The sequence below is a fragment of the Musca autumnalis genome, unplaced genomic scaffold, assembly GCF_047663935.1.
Source record: "Musca autumnalis isolate F117 unplaced genomic scaffold, ASM4766393v1 scaffold_3, whole genome shotgun sequence".
Taxonomy (NCBI): Eukaryota; Metazoa; Arthropoda; class Insecta; order Diptera; family Muscidae; genus Musca; species Musca autumnalis.
Genome location: NW_027411866.1, coordinates 198,767,577 through 198,779,479, shown reverse-complemented (window position 1 = coordinate 198,779,479; position 11,903 = coordinate 198,767,577). Strand labels below are relative to the sequence as shown.

The following is an 11,903-nucleotide window of genomic DNA, read 5'->3' as shown; positions in this document are numbered from 1 at the left end:
TGAGTATATCGGTTGTCAAAGGCAACAACAAATGGATTTTGTACAAAAATTATATTAGAAAATAACACTACAAGATATTTCACCAATTTTGCCGTATGATGAATTGTGATATGTATACGCATCGTGGCACAGTGAGTAGAAAAATATTCAAATAGGGGGGTTATTGTGGACGTAAAAAGTTGAAACGGGGGAAAGACAAGCTCACGGGGAATTTATATAATGAATAGGACTTTTTCTGAACTTTTTTGTAGGTGGTTATGATAATAAATCTTAACATGTCAATAAAATAGCATTTGTAATCGTTGATTAGAGAGGACTTAGTAGAAGCACATGAATGAATTAAGTTTTGATTTACATTGACTGCGATTGTTCTTCACACTTCTTAATTTTTCAATCCTTGTCTAATATTCAATATAACTAAATATTACTTTAAAACATATTGCAACAAAATGAAAAAATCCTAATTAAAAATTAATACTAAAAATGATCGTCGCAGCTCGATTTCCTACGAGAAATTAATTAAAATTTAATACTAAAAATGGTCTTCGCCTAAAATGACAAAATTTTCAAATATACAACCAGTTTTATTCATACGAAATTATACAATTATTCAGCACCGTGATTTAAGGTTATAATCTTCTTAAACCTAATAAAAATTTTCAAGTATATTTCTTTTTTCTTAAAGAAATTTCACAACCTTTTTAACACTTTTACGCATAATTATTCTTCCCAAAGGTTGACCAAATCCTTCATGCTGCTGATAAACATGGAGACCACGAACAACTGTGGCATGGACCATTCCTCGCAGACGTTGATTCATGTAGGGTGTAGCCTGAAGGAGAAGAGGGGAGGTACATTAGTCATTATAACAAATACAAAAAGATTAACATACAACATTTTTTATAAAAAATGTTACTCATATTCTTAAAAATTCACGCCTATTGCCTATGAACTGATCCCTAATTTTAGCAAGTTAGAAAGTATCAATCAGCTGCGCCGAAAGAGATATGCCTTCAGCCTCGGACGTAACAACAAGTAAAAAAGTGTCAGTCGGCTTTGCCGATAGATATATACCCTCAGCTAATGTGAAGTGAAACCTTTACCTAAGGACAGATCGAATGTATTTAAGGTCTCTTCTTAAACTAAATTTTGACAAAATATTAGGAGATCGAAATTTTGGACCACATTGGTTCAAGTGATATCGTACTAGCATTTTAGTGACATTTTTTAAGTATTGGGAAGAAGTACCGAAAATTGTGGACCGGAATTGCCCCGTGAAACTAAGTTTTGATATAATTTGAAGAATACCAAATGTTGGACCAAATCGGTTGAACAGTTTTTTTACACCTTTCGGGCTGTTTTCCCAAGAAATATGGACTTACCCCTTAAAAAACGATTACCGTCGTAATAGAGGTAGCGAATGCAAATCGCTTCAACAAAAATCAAAGTGATTCGGCTCAATCGGCAAATCCGTTCGAGAGTTATCTTGCGCTCCAACCACCTCACAAGGTGTCATAGGGTTTTGCGCAACTTTCAGACTATTTTCTCAGGAAGTATGGACTTGCCCCTGATGAAACTTGTACCGTCGTGTGGGGGGCAGTGCATACAAGTTGCTAAAACAAAAATCAAAGCGACTCGAGAGCAGGTCCTAAACTAAACTTATCCGAAATTTTGTGTGGGAGTTACCCGAAGAAGTGGACCGATTGAGTCCATATTGGAACCCCATCTAAGTCTGGTAGACATTTCACGAGTTGCAAACTATGGACGAAATCAGTGCTTCCTTCAGGTGTTATCGTACGTACCAAATTTCCGAACATTTTCGAACTTTTGTAAGGGAGGGTACCGAAAGGAGTGGACTGATATAACCCATCTTCGAACTTAAACTAAGTTTGGATAAAATATTACGAAAGCTAAATTTTGGGCCGAATCGGTTGATCCGTTCGAGAGTTATCGTGCGCTCCAGCCAGACAGACAGACAGACGGACGGACATTGCTCAATCGACTCCAAATTGTCCGAAACACATTTCGTCCAAACATACTTGGGATCTAAAACCATTATTTCGATGAGGCACATTTTCCCCGTATGAATGTGTATATACCCTCGTTAGCATAAATTCTGAGGGTATAAAAATAAGCAAACACAATACTTCTGGTGACTATAGGACATTTTTGAGTTTTTGGGCCATTATCTCAGGAAATATGGATTTGTCCGCGAAGAAATTGCGCCGTCGTAACAGGGCCCGCAAGAAGAACTTTTTGAAAAAAAATCAAAACTATCCGAGACGAGATTTTAAACTGCACTTTTCACAATTTTTGCGTGGGAGGTACCTAAAGGACGGGACCGATATAGTCCATATTCCAACCTGGTACATAACTAGATAAAATAATACGATGTACAAAGTTTGAACCAATTAGAAACTCCCTGCGAAAATATCTTGCGGATCTGAATCCCAAAGAGAGCCGCAAGGACAAACTGCTGCAACATTTTTTTCAAAACAATCCGAGAGGAGCTCTTAAACTTTACTTTTTCCGAATTTTGTGTAGGAGGTTCCCGAAGGAGACAATTTTTTAAATTTTGTGGGGGAAGTATCCGAAGGAGTGGACCGATATGGCCTATCTTCGAACTTGATTTGGACAAGCAGCTGCAGTCACAAATAAACTGTCCTCGGGCTCAACGGAAACTACAATTCTTGCGGATATGGAACCATCACTAACCCGGGATATTTGTGCATCGGCCGAAGCCGATAAGCCAACCTAGCACAGACAGAATGCCACTGAGGAGAGTACCACGACCAAGGCCTCGGGCGACAAAGTTCCGACAACGACCAAGGCTTTGGACGACAAAGTCCCCACTACCCCAGGCAACACATTAGGTCGACTGACGAAGGATAAAGGGGCTTATCGAAGGTCCTTGAACTCCCTTAGGAAGTGCATCGGTATGGAATCTTCGGCCATCTCGGTAAGGGACTGCAAGTTAATCAGGATTAATCTCAGAGTGGTGAGCAAATTCGAAAAGAAGTACCCTCACCTACCCAGGGGAAATCCTGAGATTGATAGGCTCTCCCTTATCCAGATGGTCGACAAGATACTGCTGTCAACGTCATCATCCACTCCCACTACCTGTAAAGGTCAAATCAAGAGTGATGGTGACTTGATTCAGCCTCCAGGAAAGCCTGCAGCCCTAAGTAGGAAGCCCCAAAACTCAGAGGAGGAGAGAACTGCCTGTCCCGACGACGGAGTCTATACCTGTGAGTGTGGCACCTTCCAACCCCTCTTCATCGAGAAATCCGGTGAAGAGGGTTAGATCTACGGAGGAACCACACCCTAAGGCCAAAAGACCCATCCCGAGACAGGACTCCAAGCCATAAACCTCCTCTGTCCGTTACCAAGGGAACGAGAGCGAGAAGTCCACTAATACTAAGGCAACCTCTAAGGCCAACTTAAGTCACAGGGTGACTCCTAGCTCTCCTACCAAGAGTAGCGGGACGGGGAAAAGAAGGACTGTCAGACCGCTTGTGCCAGATGAATTGCGCGTAGCGGTCATCGACAGAGCGGATCCTGAAAGCAGGATCAACGACAAGCACTAGCGGCTGATTGAAAATCAGCTGCGTGAGATAGTGTTTGCTGGCGAAGGGGAGCCTCCCAAGCACACACAATTCGGCAGTGCAGCTCCATTCAGAGGCATCAGGATCGTCTGTTGTGAGAACAAGGAATCCTTAAACTTCCTTGTTAACACAATAGACGGCCTTGGTGAACTCTGGGAGGGCTGCCAATTGGCGGCTGTGGGTGTAGACTAGTGTTGTACCAAAGGAACTAATGGAACTATCTCGTTCACTTCGCAGTTCCAATGGCCCACATTTTTTCTTTGAACGAACTGCGTATACTTAATATCACACGTTATATTTCATGATGTTACTCATACGTTTTGGAACTAGTACAAGGAACTAGGAACTAGATTACCCAACTCTAGTGTAGACGAGATTCCCAGAAGAAAGGTATTGTCGGCGTGGGTACAACGATTCTGACAATACTTGCCAGACAGAACCCTAACCTCCAGACCAGCTCATGGAAGCTCATCAGCCATAGTCCGGAGGGTGAGGGTATGGCGATAAGGGTGTCAATTGACACACAAGGGCAGGAATACCTGCGGGCTCGAGAGGGGAAACTGCACTTTGGCCTAGGATGGATAAGATTCCGTCTAGGTCAAAGACAGTAAAGGAACGACGGCAGCAGCCGCTTCGCATTATGCAGATCAACCTGCATCACTGCAAAGCGGCTGCTGCTGAACTTCTACTCTCCCTCTCAAAGTCAGAAGTTGATATCGCTTTAGTCCAAGAACCCTATTTATATAAAAATAAGGTTGCTGGGCTAAGCGACAGCAACCATACTATCTTCGCCACATCCAGCGGAGACAAGGTAAGAACCTGTATAGTTGCAAAGAAGAACTTGAATTTAATGTATCTCTCAAATTTCAGCGCAGTAGATATAACGGCTGTAAAAATGCAAGATGTGTCACAAAAATCTACCATCTTTGCGTCAATTTACATGCCATATGAGAGCCCTGACCCACCCAGCCAACACGTGGAGAGACTTGTTGAAGAGATGGGTAGCACCTGCCTCATTATCTTGGGGTGCGATGCCAACGTCGATCACTTCCACTGGGGTAGCAGTGACACGAATGCACGAGGTGAGTCCATTTTCGAATGTATCTTAAAATATAACATGAGAATATGCAACAGGGGAAATGAAAGCACTTTCCAAAACAGTATCAGGGAGGAAGTTATTGATATAACCCTCGTAAACAAAGACGATTCCCACATCACTGACTGGAAGGAATCCGAAGATTGCTCCGTTTCGGATCATCGGAAGATACTTTTCAAAGTCTCTGTTGATGGAAATCGCAACCACCACATAGGAATCCACGGAAGGCCAATTGGGACAAGTTTACGGAGTTAGCAACTTCAATGCTGGGGGTACCCTGTCATCCTACAACAGCCACAGAAGTTTATAACTCTGTGAAACATGTAACAAAGGTTCTGGTGGACAGCTATGAGGCCTCCTGCCCACTAACCCACTCTGGTAGAAGAAACCAACCGGCCTGGTGGTCAAAAGATCTTGCCAATCTAAGGAAGATTAGTAGAAGGCTTTACAATAAAGCCTAGAGACTCTAGATCTCCTTGCTACCACTCATTTCCCTAATTGCACGGATGTATCAGAACTAACTGACGTTCCAACGATACATAACCATGCCACCGTAGATGCAGATGTGAGTGCTATTGATGAGATCATCAGTCAGCCAAAAATAAGATGGGCCATAAACACATTCAAGCCCTTTAGATCATCCGGACCAGATAGAATCATACCCGCAATGCTACAGAATGCCTTGGAGTCACTAATTCCACATCTGGAACTTATCTTTAGGGCTTGTATGTATTTATCGTACATACCGGTTCTATATAGGGAAGTGACTGTAGTATACATCCCTAAAGCGGGGAAGTCAAGCCCCACACTTCCAAAGGCTATAGACCAATTAGTCTTTCCTCCTTTTTACTGAAAACTCCAGAAAGGCTGCTGGACCTTGGCATTAGAGCGAAGTTTTCAGCCACAGACCTAAGTTCCGCCCAACATGCCTACCTAAACGGCAAATCGGTGGAAACAGCATTAAACGAGGTAGTTGGACATATTGAGAGAAATATGGAGGGCTCGGACTATACGCTAGCGGCATTTCTCGACATAGAGTGGGCCTTCAATAACGTTAGACTCGAATCCATACACAGCTCTCTAATAAGCCTAGGTGTCTCGACTACACTGGTCAATTGGATTGACGGCATGCTCAGTAGCCGAATAATCAATTCAAGCATCGGTGGAAGTTCCATTCGGAAGCGGGTCACTAGAGGTGCACCTCAAGGTGGTGTCATATCACCACTACTGTGGCTTCTAGTCATAAATGAAATACTCAAGGATTTTGATAGGCAGCGCATAAAGACGATCGCGTAAGCAGATGACGTTGTCATCATGTTCAGTGGGAAGTTCCCACAGACACTATCAGAACTCTTTCAAGGAGCTCTAGTCAAATTATCTAGATGGGCACTTAACAACGGACTCGAAGTGAACCCATCGAAAGCAGAGCTAGTTTTGTTCACAAATAAAAGGAAGGTCAGACCATTCACCCTACCAGTGCTGGATGGAGTTAGTCTTGAACTTTCTTCGGAAGCCAAATACCTCGGCATTATCCTTGACCACCAACTCACGTGGAAAAGAAATGTCGAGGAGCGCACCAAGAGAGGTCTAATAGCTCTATATTCCTGCAAGAACTCTATTGGTAACAGTTGGGGTCTGACACCAACGGTTGTCAATTGGATCTATACGACCATTGTCCGCCCAATTCTTACATATGACTCTCTGGTATGGTGGAATGCCCTGAACAAAACAACATATCTAAACAAACTAAACAGCGTCCAAAGAGCGGCATAAGTTCTAATAACTGGTGCCATGAGGGGCACTTCACAAGCTGCCTTAAATGTGCTACTAGATCTACACCCACTGGACCTAGTAGTGCAGGAACTGGCAGCAATGAGTGCCCTTCGGCTGAAGGAGCTAGTTTCATGGCACAGTTCCGAACACGGACGAACTGCAATCCTACGTCGATTCGGACTACCAACGCCCTCGGGGAACATTAGTGACTATATGTCACCACAAATGTCGTTCGAGGCAACGAAGGTGCATATACCCCATAGGGATGATTGGACACTTAGCAGCCCACCTCTAGACGGTATAGAGATTTATACCGATGTCTCTAAGATGGAAACAGGCACAGGAGCAGGTGTCTATAGCAATTCCCTGGATCTACGTATTTCATACAAGCTGAACGAATATTGTAGTGTCTTCCAAGCTGATGGGTACATACCATCCAATCATTAACAGCATTTAGCCAAGCAGAGCCGTCGGATCTACTTCACCTTGCTAAAGGCCTGAAATGGCTCCAACGTACTGGCGACAAGCACCATCTCTACACAGTAGCATCGTCAAACGCATTCCAACTACATCTCACCCAATTTCACCACCTCAATACTAACAATATTCACTATATATCCGTATCTAATCAACAACATCACTACAACTATAGTCTCACCATCCTCTTCTTACCGTTACAGATGAACCGCTAATTGCTTCTCATTCACAGGCAACACCTTCACACCACATCACTACACCTATGGTCTCATCTATATACACCCATAGTCTACATCCTCAACTTCTCTCTAACACATGCACATCTAGATGCACATCTAAATCTATATGCACACCTAAATCGCATCCATAACCACCAACAATCACCACCACTAACTAAGATGCCAAACAGTCGCATACACACCAACCCAGAACCTCCAGAATTTACATCCACAACCACACAATCTTCATCTATACATAACTACAGTCACACATATGTATCTACATCATACGATAACATCTTCAACCAGTTTTCAATATCCAGGATGAGCACAATGGACCTCAAGGTCGCCGAGTGGAGTGGCTGCCCATACAGCAGTTGCGCATCCTATAACCTAACCTAATCTGCCTTGATGATCCCTCTAAAAAATATTCTTAAAAAAATCCACGCTTGTTGCCTTGATGATCCCTCTAAAAAATATTCTTAAAAAAATCCACGCTTGTTGCCTTGATGAGTGCTCTAAAAATATTCTTAAAAAATCCACGCTTGTTGCCTTGATGATCCCTCTAAAAAGTATTCTTAAAAAATCGACGCTTAGGCTGGTAATGTTTGCTCAAAAGATCTCACCTTATTCGTTGAGAACAACATATCCGGATGCACATGAAATTCTGCATCTGGGTCCCAAATACAAAAATCTGCATCATAACCTTCAATAATTTTACCCTTCGAGTTCTCCAGGCCACAAAGAATGGAGGGATTTTCACACATTGTCTTGTAGAGATGTTGCATGCCCAGCCCGTGCTTTTCACAGTGGGTCCACATTACCGATAAACCTAGTAAAATATACTTCAGTACATACTTTCTCAGCATTACTTCTTTACTTACCCAATTGCAGGGAAGAAACACCTGGCCAAGCATTCAGGAAATTCCCTCTTGTCCTACCGTAGGTAAGACATTTGGGTCCTGGTGTGGCTGGTGAATGATCAGATGCAATGACATCTATTACACCCGATTTAACAGCTTCCCATAGAGGAGCTTGATTGGAGCGGGCTCTAATTGGTGGATGTGTTTTAAACTCCGTGCGACAGTCTTCAACATCTTCGGCGGCTAAACATAAATAATGCGGGCATGTTTCGGCAGTGAGTTTTGCACCTTTGCTCTTGCAATCCTTGATAATGGGCAGGACTTCATTGGCGCTTAGATTTAGCAAATGAAAATGTTTCCTAAGCAGAAAAAAGTCTCAATAAAAAGTCTTCTTTGATAAGACTTTACTTACTTTTTGTGTTTTAACGCCAATTCTGCTATGGTCCTGACCGCCTTTACTTCCATCTCCGCTGGCCTTGTCCTAAGAAAAGATTCATAACATTTGGGCTCCTCTTCGTTGGGCTTGATTGGAATGTCTAGCGGCTGTTCGGCATGAACTGCTATTAAAATTCCATCATCGACTTTTTGCAAAACGCTCTCCAATTGTTCCTTTGTTATGGGTGGATATTCTTTACCAACCGGTTCTGGTGATTCCACAAGGGTACATTGTAACCCCATTACCCCTCCGGCAATAAGCGCCGGCATATCAGACCAATCTTTGGTATTGAGACCACCCCAAAAGCCAACATCAACATAAAGTTTGCCTCGAGCTGTACACATCTTGGCTTTGAGGGCTGCCATGGAAGTGGTGGGTGGTATAGAGTTGCTGAAATATTTAAAAAGAACATTTTTGTTATATGATTTTTATACCCTACACCACTATGTGGGGAGGGTATTATAAGTTGGTTTTGGCCAAAAAGTTTGTAACGCATCGAAATAATGGTCGCAGACCCATACTTATATATACCAAAATGAATGTCTCGACGAGCTGAGTCGATCTGGCTATGTGTGTCCGTCCGTCCGTCCGTCCGTCCGTCCGTCTGTCCGTCTGTCCGTCTGTCCATCTAAACCTTGTAATCACGCTACAGGTCGTAATTTTGATCGGATCGTCACGAAATTTTGCATGCTGATGGGGGTCCCGGAGGGGAAGAAGCCTATTGATTTTGGTGATGGTCGGATAATATTTAGGGGTCGGAAAGGGCAAAAAACTTAGGTGGATAAAATGACAAGGTTTTTTTCCAAAGCGAATATCTCAGCTTCTATATGGGGTATACCAAAAGCAAGACCCGACAATGAAAGTAGAAAATATCACCTTTCAGATGATGTAAGGTAGGTGCTCGTAGCTGATCAAACAACGAAGATATCACAATAGTAGCAAATAAAACCCCAATTTTCGTTTTTGCGATTTTAATTATATTGACAAATATCACAGCTTTGGTTGAAAATTTTCCAAAAGCAAAGCCTGACTATAAAAGAAGAAGATCCCGTCTTTACAATGATGCAACCTAGGTCGGCGTAGGTAACCAAATAACGGAGACATCGCAATAGTCGGTAATACATCCCATTTTTCTATTTTTTTGGAAATCACGCTACAGGTAGCAATTTTGATCGGATCGTCACGAAAATTTGAGGGTTAATGGGGGTCTCACAGATGAAGAAGCCTATTGATTTTGGTGACGGTCGGATAATATTTAGGGGTCGGAATGGGCAAACACTTATTTGGAGAAAAGTCAACATTTTATTTCAAAGCCAATATCTCTGTTTCTTTAAGAGGTATATCAAAAGCAAAACCTGGCAAGGAAAGTAGAAAACATCACCTTTACAACGATGTAAAGTAGGTTGTCGTAGATGGTCAAATAGCAGAGATATGGCAATAGTCGATAATTTGTAATCACGCTACAGGTCGCAATTTTAATCGGATCGTCACGAAATTTTAGGGGTTAATGGCGGTCCCACAGAGGAAGAAGCCTACTGATTTTAATGATGCTCGGATAATATTCAGGGGTCGGAATGGGCAAAAACTTATTTGGAGAAGAGGTCTACGTTTTATTTCAAAGCCAATATCTCTGTTTCTTTAAGAGGTATATCAAAAGCAAAACCTGGCAAGGAAAGTAGAAAATATCACCTTTACAACGATGTACAGTATGCTGTCGTAGGTGGTCAAGCAAAAGAGATATCTCAATAGTCGGTAATGCATCCCATTTTCTAATTTTTTTGTAATCACGCTACAGGTCGCAATTTTGATCGGATGGTCACGAATTTTTCGGGAGTTGATGCGAGACCCACAGAGGAAGAAGCCTATTAAGTTTGGTGCTGGTCGGATAATATTCAGGTGTCGGAATAAGCAAAAAGTTTATGTGGAGAAAAGTCAACGTTTTTTTCTTATGCGAATATCTCCGCTTCTGGCAGGAGTATTACAAAAGGAAGGCCAATGGTAGAAGAAAATATCTCCTTTATATTGATGCAAAGTATATTGACGTAAGTGGGGAAACAACCGAGATATCGCAAAAGTCAGTAATATATCCATTTTTTGTAATCACGCTATCGGTTGGAATTTTGATCGGATAGTCACGAGATTTTGGGGGTAGATACGGGCCCCACAGAGGAAGAAGCCTTTTGATTGTGATGATAGTCTGATAATATTATACATATTATGTTTGATGGTATTCGGATTATATTCCCTAAAAGAAATGTTTACCAGTGAAAAGCTTATGCACAGGGGTAGTGGTGTAGGGTAACACATGGTCGGCCCCGTCCCGACTATAGCCTTTGCTCACTTGTTTTTAATTAAAATAAACTTAAACTTACGTTGGTCGATCAATAATTGTTGTAAACCCACCGGCTGCTGCGGCCTTTGTTGCATTCAAAAAGCCCTCCCAATCTTTGCGTCCCGGTTCATTAATATGAACATTGACATCAATAAGACCCGGCATCAAAACCATATTTTCAAAATCGAATACCTACATATAAACAAAATAGAATTTATTTACTTGTTTTTGTTTTGCTTCCTCGTAAATCCGTTGGCAAATAAATTATTCGCCGCTGCTAGATATAAATTCACTGCTATGTACTTACTGCCTCCGATTCAATATTATATAGATATGAATTAACTTCTTGGGCTGAACGTAAAATCTGTTTGATTATTCCCTCACTATTTACAATTATACCGCCGTGCATGAAGCCCTCCTCGGTGCCCAAGTAAATTCGTCTACTCAAAAATAATAAATCCATTTTGAGATCTTTTTATTTTTTGCCTTAAAAATTAATGCACTTTTATGTATATTTTTCTTTTCGCAAAAAAATATGTTTGCATAACTTTCGTATGCTTCTCTGGCGGGCCAATGTTTAGCGGTCTACTAATGAAATTATACTGAGCAGCGATCTTCAGTCGGCATTTTGAAAATCTCTTTGTTGTTTTTTCTCAGTCATATGTTTTAGCGAGGAAACAGCTTTAGTGTTCAGAGCTTCTTTTTCAAAAACCAAAAAAGCTTTAAAGCGTTTGCGGTAAAATTAAAAAAAGTTTTTGAAAGCTTTCATAAACAGAAAATAGTTTTGATGTCTTAAGAACAAATATTTTTTGTTTTTTTGGTTTCGATTTTAGATCAGTGATTCTGTAATCTTTTTTTGCCTACCGATAAAAATTGGTCAAATTAAAAGGCAGCATTATGAAGAAAATTTTAAATAAAAGTTGACATCACTGTTGCTATCGGTAGAGTTTAGCGGCTGCTACATTTCGATCGTCAATTTACAGAAAAATTCCGTTAAGTATCGAAATTATACACATTTTAATTTAAATCAAGTAAAAAGTCGACTGATACGGCTTTACCGACAAAGATATACCCTCAACCTGTGTGAAAAACGTTCACGGACA

At 41.5% G+C, this 11,903-nt stretch overlaps 1 protein-coding gene across 1 annotated transcript; it reads right to left on the bottom strand.

The window, feature by feature from the left end:
* Positions 1-563: 563 nt before the first annotated feature.
* Positions 564-11,430, bottom strand: LOC141398679 (allantoinase). Its single transcript, XM_073976213.1, has 6 exons — positions 11,108-11,430; positions 10,841-10,992; positions 8,445-8,858; positions 8,054-8,391; positions 7,796-8,001; positions 564-832 (listed from the first exon to the last, which is right to left on the bottom strand). The coding sequence occupies exons 1-6, from the start codon at positions 11,261-11,263 to the stop codon at positions 680-682; spliced, it is 1,419 nt and encodes a 472-aa protein (XP_073832314.1). The 5' UTR covers positions 11,264-11,430; the 3' UTR covers positions 564-679.
* Positions 11,431-11,903: the final 473 nt, after the last annotated feature.